This window comes from Vanellus vanellus, assembly GCF_965231255.1.
Source record: "Vanellus vanellus genome assembly, chromosome: 30".
Classification (NCBI taxonomy): Eukaryota; Metazoa; Chordata; class Aves; order Charadriiformes; family Charadriidae; genus Vanellus; species Vanellus vanellus.
The window spans coordinates 265,357-277,693 of record NC_138935.1 but is presented as its reverse complement, the minus strand read 5'-3'; the positions used below and the strand labels follow the sequence as shown (position 1 = coordinate 277,693).

General features: G+C 54.7%; 1 protein-coding gene and 1 long non-coding RNA gene across 2 annotated transcripts; both read right to left on the bottom strand.

The window, feature by feature from the left end:
* Nucleotides 1–588: 588 nt before the first annotated feature.
* Nucleotides 589–2,382, bottom strand: LOC309682491. Its single transcript, XR_014270120.1, has 2 exons — nucleotides 1,897–2,382; nucleotides 589–1,767 (listed from the first exon to the last, which is right to left on the bottom strand). It is a non-coding gene; the product is annotated as an uncharacterized lncRNA (long non-coding RNA).
* A 133-nt stretch (nucleotides 2,383–2,515) lies between these two features.
* Nucleotides 2,516–9,575, bottom strand: LOC309682591 (guanylate-binding protein 1-like; the record flags this gene model as incomplete). Its single annotated transcript, XM_082496701.1, has 7 exons — nucleotides 2,516–2,896; nucleotides 3,196–3,438; nucleotides 3,556–3,758; nucleotides 4,074–4,183; nucleotides 4,623–4,750; nucleotides 4,841–5,051; nucleotides 9,477–9,575. 7 exons carry the CDS (start codon nucleotides 9,573–9,575, stop codon nucleotides 2,556–2,558), a joined length of 1,335 nt encoding a protein of 444 aa, XP_082352827.1. The 3' UTR covers nucleotides 2,516–2,555.
* Between the last annotated feature and the right edge of the window lie 2,762 nt (nucleotides 9,576–12,337).

Genomic DNA, 12,337 nt, shown 5'->3' with positions numbered 1-12,337 from the left:
TGCCAGGGTAGCTTAGTGGTTGGACTTGATGCTCTTCAAGGTCCCTTCCAACCTCAGCAATCCTATGGTTGTATGTGGTGGGGCGGCTCCCAGGACTCGAGTGTGGCAAGGGAGGGTCTCACGGTGTGGGGGCTCAGGAGGGCAAAGAGCACCGGCACAGGAGCCTGTGGAGGAGCAGAGCCTGGGCTTTGTCCTCGGGAGCTTCCCCAGGACCTTGCTGGGTGAGCAGGGGCTGTGCTCTGCAGACCTTCCTCTCTCACGGGCAGACCTCCCCTGCAGGGATGGAGTGCCCACAGCGCAGGAAAGTCTTTCCAGGGGCTAGTGCCTCTGGCATGGCGGGGGTGACTGCCTTTGGAGCAGCCCCTCTGTCCAGAAAGAACTCAAAACCCTCTACTCCTTCACCTTACTGCAACGGTTAGTGTCCCTGCTTCTTCTCATGCTGCAGGTGAACATTTCATTCCCTGCAGGGAAGAGGGACACCCCTTTGCCCATGGGTGTCGTGGGTTGACCCCGGAAGGCAGCTAAGCCCCACACCACTTGGGGGATGGAGGAGAGAATGGGAAGGGTGAAAGTGAGACAACTCATAGCTCACGATAAAGACAGTTTAATAGATAAAGCCAAAGGTGCCTGTGCAAACAAAGCAAAAGAAGGGATTCATTCTCCACTTCCCATCGGCAGGCAGTCAGCCACCTGCAGGACAGCAGGGCTCCATCGTGCGTAGCGGTGGCTTTGAAGACAAACGCCGTAACTCCAAACATCCCCCCTCCCTCCCGCTTTCCCCCGGTTTCCATTGCTGGGGCACAGATTCATATGGTCCGGGATATCGCTTTGGTCAGTTGGGGTCAGCTGTCCCCGCCGTGTCCCCTCCCAACTCCTTGCCCACCCCCCGCCTACTCCCTGGTGGATGAGAAACAGAAAAGGTGCAGACACGCTTCGGTGACAGCTAAAACAGGGGGGTGACACCAACAAATCCAAAACACACAACCACCCCGGCATCTAAGGAGAACATTAACTCTCTCCCAGCCAACCCCAGTACGATGTGGGGGACACCTCCCATGAACCCTCTGTACAGCAGCCACCTCCTGCTGTACCACCCCAGACACCCTCGGGAAGGGGCACTTGGGGATCTCTTGGGTTCAAGATAGACAAGAGGCAGCAGCTTGCAGATGGGGTGAGCGAGCAGAGAGCACGACAGCCCTCTCGGGACAACTTCCTCATCGCTTCAGAGGGAGAAGAGCCTCCCAAAGGACCAGGGTGGGAAGAGCTACGGAGCAGAGGATGGCTTTCACCCACTGCTCCCTGGGTCACGGGCTCACTCCTTCTGGGTCCCTCTGCCCAGGACCGATGCCAAGCAAACCAGGTAGCGCCCACCACGGGGATTCCTGCTCTACTCACAACCTCACAACGTTCCCCATGCCTTCAGATGGAGGGAGAGAGCAGGTGCTCTGGGAGGGAAGAGGACAACAGCTTCTCCTGGAGGAGACACGCATGAAAGCACTATCTACAGTGCAGTACAAGCGAACACTGAGGTCACTTCCCTACTCTACGGCAAGCGTCTTGCAGGAAAGGCTTTCAAACTTTAACAGACTGTTACATGGGCACAATACACACCTCTCTTACTTTGTGACTACAGTCTTGGTAAATATTTCAATGCTTTCATAAGGGAAAACACCATAAGCGTGGCATTTGAGAATATACGCTCTCTATTCATCGCCTTCCACCGGTCCTCCCACTCCTTCTGAGCTCTCTCATACTGCTCCTGTGCACCTGTGGACAGATGAACAGAGGTGTTGCAAAGGTGGGAGCTGAGCCCCCAGGCTCCCAAGGACTACTCTTGTCCCCCCCACCAAGCTTGGCCCTCGACAGGCAGTGACATTTCTGCCCCCCAGAAGTTACTTTTCAGTTCCCTGTCCTTCTCTGCCAGGGAGAGTTGGGTGTTGACGATGATTTTTTCCAGAGCCTCTATGCGCGGGAGGAACTCCAGCAGGACAGCATCAGCCTGCAAGAGCACAGATAGAAGAGGAGTCGAAGGGAGAAACAGCAGTTGGGGGAAATGGTTTCCTGGGGGAAGGGCATGCGACGTGGAGCCTCTCCCCTTGAAGGGGAGCTGCTCTTGTGCCTACCTTCACCCCCTTGCCAGGCAGCTCCCAATATTTCTCCAATAGTGCCTGCTGGTCTCGTTTGAACAGCTCATAACCCCCTGACACACTGTACACACCAGCACTGATGTTTTTGTCTATGTCTTGGTAGAGGTTCCAGAGAGCAGCCTCGCAATTGCGACGGGACACCTCCTCGTTGGCCTTGCAGAACGTCGCCTTGATGGCCTCCACCTGGCGCTGTCCAGAAAGATGCAGAGCAAAGGCATCAGCCCAGGCTGAGCTGTGGCCACCTCTCTCATCCTAGGCAAAAATCAAGCCCTGTTGCCACGGCAATTGGAATCTCCATCTGTGGAGTGATCAGCTGGCAGGTGAGAGATGGGGAGGGCACTGTGCACCCACAGACATCTCTGCACCGAGTTGCACGGGAGAAGAGGGCATGCCAGGGACAAGAATTAGTCAGCAGGAGAGAGAAAACATGTCCCTGAGGGAATCCCAGCTGGGCTGGGGAGCACCTACTGTAAGATCTGCCTGGAAATGGCAGATGTCATCCTCGAATGCCTGTTTCTGGAACAGCTCCAGTGCCTCCCGCTCACACTGGCTGTGCAGATCCAGGAGCTCCTCAACAGTCTCCGTCGGCAGCTGCGCCCGCTGATCCATCAGATCATGGTACAATTTCACAGCCTCTTCCACTGCCGCTGCATTTGCAATCTTGGCCAGGGCGAGCACCGCACTCTCCAGGCATGGCACTGCCCCGCTCTGGATGGCCTCCACGTAGGCCTCTGCCAGTTTCCCCAGCACTGCCAAGGACGACCGAGGATGAGAGATCGGCAGCCCCAACACAACCCAGGCTCCCCTTCGGCCCCGGCTCCTGCCATATCCCTGCTGCCTCCCTGCCAGAGCCTGCCTCAACTTCTCTTCCAAACTCTTTCCCACCCGCCTCCAACACCCAGAACCTCCAAATCTAGAAGCAGGCACAGCAGCCAGCAGAATACCTCTCCCTTTCCCCACCGGCATCATTTGACTCTGCATTTGACCCCTCCCCAGACACAGTGCCAGGAGCTGCTGGCCACCCAACCCTCTGGACAGCCGTACTCACATGTCCCTGTTACGATGCCGCCACCGGGGATGGTCTTAGGTGAAGACTTCTCCCAGATGTGCCTGCAGAATTTCTCCGCCTGCTGCTGGAATTCAGGATCGATCTCATGATCCTGAAGCTCCTCCAAGTGGACCAGGTCCCTCTTGTGGGCTGGCTGCTCAAAAACAAAGCACTTGCGATTTGGAAAGAGCTGGCAGAGGCATTCCCGGGGCTCATTGTAGCGCTGGATCTCTGGGCTGTTACCTGTGGGGTAAGGGGACACGGAGCAAGTTCACTGGGATTGGGCTGCTCTTGACTTACCCTGAAATGCCGCTGAGTCTGGGGCTGGACGTCTCCAGCAGCACAGCACCATTCCCTTACCAGCCTTTAAATTCAGTGCCATCTCCAAGTAGTCATCTTCAGAGATTTCCTTCCCATCCACCTCCATCTGCAGCGTGAAATCCCGGACAGTCCAGACAAACGTCGGGAAGAAGGAGACAAACTTTTCGGAATCCTTCCGTTTATCGTTATTCTGCTCGAGTGCTGCTTTCAACTTGACATGCTCGGACAGCTTCATCACATAGCTAGGGAGCTGGCTAAGGAAAGAGGGAGCTCTGCTCTGAAGGCAGGGGCATCGCCATCCTGCAAGCCCCCAGCACTTCCTGGGCAAGAGGGGAGACTCTGCAGGGACAGACAACTGCAGGGAACCACCGGAAGGAGGAGGGAGAAAAAGCCTCAGCCCTCAGCTCCACCACATGGCACTCGTGAGGACTCAAAGCACATCACTGGGCACCACCAGAAGGTTCTGCCACTGTTGGAGGAAGTAACATGTGTCAAGCCCTTGCCCACGACACAGGCAGAGGAGGGCATCCCTGGTGCTGCTGTCCCACCAAGGATACTAAAGTTGCTCCATGGCCTGCTGGTCAATGGTGCCTCTGCTGTTGTAGATCAGGGTGCTGGAGAGCAGTACGGTGAGCACAAAGATCCAGGTGTCGTTCTTGGTGTCGCCCTGGAACAACAACCCATGCCTCTTGTTAACAACACTCTCAAAGTCTGAGCAGAACCCCAGAGCCCCAGACCCTGAGCACCCCTAACCAACACGCCATGGCAAGCCCACTCTTTGGAGACATCCACCCCCATGCCACCCCCATATCTTTCTGCAGCCGTGTTATCCTCAACTCTTTACTCTCAGGGTGCCACCACACCTCTATCCAAGTGCTCCCTGAGCTCCCCATTCACGTTCTGCTGCTCTTTGCCAGAGAAGCAGAGGAATTTGGCACTTTCTCTACCCCAACCGCCTTCCCCATGGCCGCCGGCTCTTCCCAGCACACAGGCTGAAGGCCTCCACCGGTGGTGGGAACACCTGCACTCTGGTCCCCGTGGCTGGGCCCTCAAGAGCTTCCCCAAGTGCTGGGAATGCACAAAGGCAGCTTCTGCGTCTGCCACACCTTCTCCACGTCGCCCAGCCCTTCAGTGTCCAGCAGCACCAGAGTGTGTCCAGGCTGGCAGGGGTGAGGTACACACCACATCCAGATCCCTTTGGTGTGGGACTGCAGGCCGCAGCCCAGCGAGAAACCTGTGGGGAGGACGCATGGCTCTCCAGAGTGCTACATAGAGAGGGGGAAACCCAGGTACCTTGGCCATCCGGGGCCGGGACCTCCCTCACCTTTCCTCTGACCAGCCAGCCTGTTCATGAGGTAGGACTTGCCAGTGCGGTACAGCCCTGTGATGCCCACCACCACCACAGGCTGGGTGATCTCCCACAGCACCTGCAGGGCCTCCTGATGCACCACCAGCCTCTTCGTCTGGCTGTTCTCTATGAGGCAGACAGGCTCCAGCATGTGCACTTCAGATGCCATTGCTGACGCAAACGCAGCCTGCGGAGGAGACGGCGAGACGGCATGCTTAACAAGGTGGGGGCACCCCACAGTCCAAACAGGGACAGTCCTTATCATCCTGCTTCATTTCTCCAAGCCAATCATGCTTTGCATCAAATTCCTTCCACCACACCTCCTCTTTTGGCCCATCGCAAGCGATGCTGCCAAGACAACGACGACACTTAGGAGAGGTACACAGCCCCTTCCCGTTGGCCACACAACAGGAATGGCTCAATTCCGCAAAGCCCACTGGGACCATGGCAGTGCTCTGCATTGTGTCCTGAACCCCCCGTGGAAGTTTGCTGAGTGCCGAATTGTGCAGAAATGGGTGTGGGACAGAGCAATGGCCTCAGGCAGGGCTCTAGGGCAGAGGAATGGCTGCAGAGTCACAGCAGCACCAAGGGAAGGATAGGTTAGGGGGTGAAATTCAAGCTTCTGGGAGCTGCCTAGGAATGTCTCCATAAATTTCTCATTCCTGACCCCCTCAAATCCCCTCTCACCCCCGGCTGTGCCTCTCACCGGGACATGAGTTCCTGCACAATGTCCAGTTAATTTTCAGCAGTAAGAAGAGGCTTAGCTAAAACGTGAAGTTCCTGAACACAATTGGTCCTGTTTTACCTCAAAACGCACCCACCATGACAAGCCCCCGCACCTGTGGCTTCCCGGGTCAGAAGGAGGCATTCCGCAGCCCCAGTGTGCAGGGCTGCTTGCCCGGGCTGGGGGGAGGCGTGAGGGGAAGGGACTCACCGCTGTCTTCGTCCCCTGTCCGGAGCTGCAAGAACTTTGCTGCAGCCTGGGTCCTGCCCTGACTTTTATCCTCTGCACTTGGCCAGCGGCCCCTCTCCTGCTATTCTGGGAAATCAGGGAGTCTGTGGAGGAAAATGAAACTCAGGATCTGCGAGCAAGAAAATTAACTCTATCCCAGCCAAAACCAGCACAGAATCACAGAATCACAGAATCACAGAATCGTCAGGGTTGGAAGGGACCTCTGGAGATTATCTAGTCCTACCCCCCTGCCAGAGCAGGGTCACCTACAACAGGTTGCACAGGACAGCGTCCAGGCAGGTTTTGAACGTCTCCAGAGTGGGAGACTCCACAACCTCTCTGGGCAGCCTGTTCCAGTGATCCATTACCCTCAAAGTGAAGAAGTTCCTCCTCATGTTAAGATGGAATTTCCTATGTTCAAGCTTGTGCCCATTACCCCTCGTCCTATCAATGGGCACCGCTGAGAAAAGACTCCTCCTATCCCTCTGGCATCCTCCCTTTAAGTATTTGAAAGCATTAATAAGATCCCCCCTCAGTCTTCTTTTCTCTTGACTAAAGAGACCCAAGTTCCTCAGCCTTTCCTCATATGAAAGATGTTCTAATCCCCTAATTATCTTCATAGCCCTTTGCTGGAGCCTCTCCAGCAGATCCCTGTCTTTCGTGTACTGGGGAGCCCAGAACTGGACGCAGTACTCCAGATGCGGCCTCACCAGGGCAGAGTAGAGGGGGAGGATGACTTCCCTCCACCTGCTGGCCACACTCTTTTTGATGCACCCCAGGATGCCATTGGCCCTCTTGGCCGCCAGGGCACATTGCTGGCTCATGGTCATCCTGTTGTCCACCAGGACTCCCAGGTCCCTTTCCACAGAGCTGCTCTCCAGGAGGTCAGCCCCCAACCTGTACTGATGCATGGGGTTATTCCTCCCCAGATGCAGTACCCTACATTTACCCTTGTTGAATTTCATTAGGTTCCTCCCTGCCCAACTCTCCAGCCTCTCCAGGTCACGCTGCAAAGCCGCACAGCCTTCTGGCGGGTCAGCCACTCCTCCCAGTTTAGTGTCATCAGCAAACTTGCTGATAGTACACTCTATCCCTTCATCCAGATCATCGATGAATACATTGAACAGGACTGGACCCAGTACTGACCATTGAGGGACACCACTTGCTACTGACCTCCAACTAGACTCTGCACCACTAACCACAACCCTCTGAGCTCTATCTGTCAGCCAGTTCTCAATCCACCCCACTGTCCATTCATCTAGCCCGCACTTCCTAAGCTTGCATGTGATAACCTTCTTTACATCCAGGTGCTTTGAGATGATAAGAATGAACAAGAAGTCGGGAACGGTCACCGCCACGACAGCTGACCCCCAACCGACCATTTTGCTTTGTTTGCACACACAGCTTTTGCTTTGCCTATTAAAACATCTTGATCTCGACCTATGAGTTCTCTCCCTTCTGATTCTCTCCCCCATCCCACCCGGGGAGGGGCAGCCACCGGCTGTGTGGGGCTTAGTTGCTAGCTGGGGTTAAACCACGACAAGCCCCAGCTATCACCAGCCCCTCCCGGGCTCCAGCAAACCCCACGCACAGACGTGGAGGCAGCACAAGGGCTCAGCCCATGCCCAGACCCAGAAGCTGCCCCACGGCAACCTCCCGCACCCCCCGCGACTCACTGTGGCAATGGCCAGCTCCACACACACTGCCCACTGCTGGGCTTTGAATCCTCTCTGAGGACCTCACAAGCACTGCCCTCTTCCAGGCAAAGCAAGGCGATCCCCAGGGGGGGACAAGAGGCTGCCCCTCATGTCAAGGGCACTCCCCGCATAGTAGGGAGGAGAGGAAAGGTTCGGGCATAGCGCCCCAGCTTCGGCCAGTCCTAACGCGCGTGCAAAGCCACAGGGGGGTGAACACCCGCTCCCAGCCACCCATTCCTCTTGCTCAGTGCCAGAGCCTACGGAGACGTTTGGGCCACCTCCTCCTCCCACCCGCTTGGGTCCCTGTCACTTGCTGGGGACCCTGTGGCTTCCCGGGTCAGAAGGAGGCATTCCGCAGCCCCAGTGTGCAGGGCTGCTTGCCCGGGCTGGGGGGAGGCGTGAGTGGAAGGGACTCACCGCTGTCTTCATCCCCTGTCCAAGGCTGCAACAGCTTTGCTGCAGCCTGGGTCCTGCCCTGACTTTTATCCTCTGCCCGTGGCCAGCGGCCCCTCCTATGCTATTCCGGGAAATCAGAGTGAGTCATAGAGCAGAAGTGAAAGTCAGGCACTGGTAGGCAGGAGGAAAACCCCACCCAGAGAGACCGCCCATGGTTTGACAGGGCCCACAAGCTCAGCACAGAAACTCGGAGCAGACAATGTAAAGACAGTTTAATAACTGAAGGACCAAGAACAAAAAACAAGCGACCCAAAAGCAAACCCTCACCACCTCCCAACCGCATGTTATCCCACACCGGGGCGTGAACCATTCCCCTAATGTCTGCGCACCCCACATCGCTTTTCCCCCCGGCTTGTGGTGGAGTGAAAGACATGAACTCCGATATGCAGGATTGAAATCAGCTTTATTAAGCAAGCGTGCTCTTTTTATACTTTTCTACCAAGACCAGTAATTTTCTACTTTGCTTGTTTACACCATCGCATACTCTAAAAGATCATGTTCCCCCCGTAAAGGGAATCACTCTTCCCTGTGAGCAGCTCTCCTTATCTAGGGAGTAGCTTCACACAACTTCATCATCTGCCACAACAGTGCTGCAGCTGCTTATTCCTCCCTATTCGTTCTACCACACTTAACCCTTCTTTTGCCTCAGTCCCCACTTCTCCCCCTTTTTTCTTTTGTTGAACAATTAGCACTGTGTTGATTGAGTTTTTCAACATTCTCTGCAAATATTGTAAAAGGCACAGTAAAAAGCACGGTTCTGCAAAGCAGCGTGTCCAACCGAGTCTACATCCATTAATAAGCTAGACAGAGACAGCGACGTGGCATTGCTCTGTTTGGTAAGCCAGCACTCAAATTTATTCAACGTGGCTAAAGCTTGCGAAGCAGCATAGAGGCCGTAATTATCTCCCCTTTACTCCAAAACCCCACGTTATCATTGCATTCGCTCTGAAAGGCGTGGGCCGATCGTTTGGGGCGTCGATGATGTTTTGTAAAATTCAGAATCGTTGATGTATTTGGGGTCAACTGCGTAAGTCTTCCCGGACTACAGGGCCCTCCCCTTATATGTGAGGCTACACCTCCCCAAGCTCGATCGCCACAGATAAAGAGCCCCCGCAGGAGCTGTAAAGGCACATTGCTGGAGCGGGAGACCTTACTACTGCTCTAGCTGCACCAGGCCGTGTTATTTCTATACATAGACAGAGAAGAATTAACATTCGGTGCTCGTATACTTAAAATTGTTTCCAGTATACTGAAAAATTAGACAGCTATCCATTTTGATTGAGCCTAGAAGTTCATTCTCCTGTGGCTCATGGGGTAGGGGTGGCAAGTGAGGAGCCCACCCATCCCAGTTATGAGCCAAAGCTGATGAGTTTCCAAAATGCCTTGCTTGTTCATGGCTTGGCCAGTTGTCTGCTGGGACACCAACGAGACATGTGGAAAAGGGGTTTCCTGGGGTAGGCAGCGAAAGGCGCAGGGTGTCCTGACTGGTCTTGTTTGCCAAAGTTACGCAGATGTTTTCCTTGGGTGCCGGTGGGATCCACAGCACATCTCCTGGTTCTGCTGTCATCATGATGACGAGGATGACTGCAGCGATGGTCGGACCCATCTCGCCAAAACGCATCTTGGTGCAGTATCTGTGGAGACCCAAGCATATCCTCGACCCCAAGTTATCTGTGGGTACGGACCTTCCCATTGGTTATTCATCATATTTTTGATCATCACCTGTGCTTTCGCCCGTGGAGAGAGTGCTTGCAGTCCCTCTGAGAGAGTAAAGTGTTTTATCACGGCCAGCTCACCGTCCGTCCATCGATTTAAAAAATTCAAGACATATAATGCTTTTGCTAAACGTTCTGGCGGTGTGCCTAGGGCCACCCCCCTTTTTGTTTTTGCAACATGGCTTTGAGCATGCCATGGGCCCGTTCCATGATGGCTTGGCCAGTAGGAGAATGGGAGATACCCGTAACGTGGGAAACCACCCACACCTGGAAAAAGCGTGCCGTCTGACGGGCCGTATAGGCAGGACCGTTATCAGTCTGAACATGTCGCGGGACACCAATGCCACAAAGGCGGCCTTTAGATGCCGAACTACATCTCTAGCTCGCTCAGCTGTATGACAGGAGGCAAAAATACATGTCGAAAATGTGTCAACCGACACGTGCACGTATTTCAACCTGCTGAGATCTGGAACACAGGCAGTGTCTGTCTGCCAAAGTTCTGGAGCCGACAGACCTCAGGGATTAATGCCAATGGGGACACCGGCGTCACTTGCTGGCAGTCTGGACAGGAGGCAGCAATGGCTTGAGCCTGTTCCTTGGATATAGAAAACGGACAAGCTAATGCCTGAGCATTTTGATGAAAAAATTCATGTGACAAACAAGCTTGCTCAAATGTGTGTGAGACCACAACCGGGCCCGCCACCAGATCCGCCTGTGCATTGCCTCCGACCATGGGGCCTGGAAGTTTAGTAGGGGACCGCACATGCATGATAAAATATTTGCCCGGCCACCAATTCAATAAAAGCAACAATTGCCTCATAAGAGTAAACAAGTGAGGATTGGCGACCTCCTTTAAAAAGGCAGATTCCATTCTGCTGGCCAGGCCAGCAACATAGGCTGAGTCGGTGACAACGCTGAGATCTGTTGACCATTGGCAAAAGGCACAGACTACTGCCAGCAATTCGACGATTTGAGGGGAGCTGTGGAGCACTTGGACATCCTACTGCCAGGGAGCCTCAGCGTCCGATCGCCAAACGATGTAAAATCCGACCGGAGGTGGAGGCCCCATTGTGACAAGCAATCTCTGCCCCATAGAGTGACTCAGCTAGCGAGGATGAATGGCTTTACAGTTGCCACTCACCTCTCCGGGCCTGTAATCAGAATGTTGTGCTGACTCTGCAATGGGAGAGCTGCCCCCCCTGATACCAGAAACGGAGGCAGCCGCCCTGGGGGGTGGCCACGAGGGAGGCCAAGCTGTTGTAGAGGTGCTGGTAACATCTGCACCCGTATCAATAATTCCTTCCAGAGTTATCTCATTTTGACGGGTGGAGTGCCGGAGGCTACAACGGTAGGAGGGGCGTCTCGTGGAGACCTTCTGGGCCCACATGATCTGCACGGGCCCTGTGGAACTGAAACCATCTCCGCAAGCATCTTCCAGGCATCACGGCACCTGGCTCTGAAACGGCACCAACTGTGCAATACGTGAGCCTTCAGGAATCTGACATGAAGGACCAGGAGTCCATACCGCAATTTGAATCTCCCCGGTAAAGTCCACATGGATAACGCCAGGCAATGCAAACAGTCCCTGGCACATCGCCGAGGAGCGACTGAGAAGGAGGGTGCTCAGTCCATTGCCCAACGGTCCCTTAACCCCCGTAGGGATCAGGGTAGCGGTTGTATCAAAAAGCGTTGCTGTGACTGCGGAGGCCATGTCCTTTCTGGCGCTTCCGCTGGTTCGGGCATACAGGCTGGGGCTGACAGGGGCAGGGGAGGGTGGCTTGTGTCATCATGTGCCCCCTCTGCGCGCTGCCCTGGCTGTTTCCCTGACCCGATGGCTGAAGCGGTCTGCTGTCTTGTCAAACCTGGAGTGACACTGGTTGGCGAAGCGACTCCCCTTTTTACATCACGGACCGAGTCCCATCTATCATGGGGATCAGGGGGAAACAAATCTGGCTCCCGCTCAGGATCGACTGGCCCGGGATCGAAAGGGTCATCTGCAGGCGATTCCTGATCTCCCACAGCCCCCACCACCATGTCGGCTGACACCAAATCCAATGGAGCTGAGGTGGTCTTAGACTGTTCTCCGGGCTTTTGAGTATGCTGTTTCAAGGTCTCAAACAACGTCCCCCATGCAGAGAGCCACCCTGCTGCTGTTTTGTCCGACCGGATTGCCAAGTCTCAGAGTTTGACCCCTATCTGGTCCCAGGTTTTGGGATCGTAGATAGAACTGGAATCGATCCCCGGGCAGTTTGACCGAGCCCACATTAACAGCACTTTGAGATCTTAGAGGGTAGGGTTTTGCCGTGTTGTTTCAATATTTTCTGCATTATATTCACTGTGGTTCTCTGCTCCTGGGAAATATCATTCCCCATAGTCCCCGGCTGCTTACCTCCGTCAAGCGGTAGGTTATTAATCATGCACAATGCCGCTTCCTTTCAGCGATCCAAGTTCAGCTACTTCCTTTCAGCGATCCAAGTTCAGCCAACTCCTTTCAGCGATGCAAGTTCAGCCACTTCCTTTCAGCACTCCAAGTTCAGCCACTTCCTTTCAGCAATCCAAGTTCAGCCGGGCTCTGCCACCGGTCTGCGGGATGCTGGTATTATAGCCCTGGGTGAAGTGAAACTTCAAGTCCCTGTTCAGACGACATTTTTGG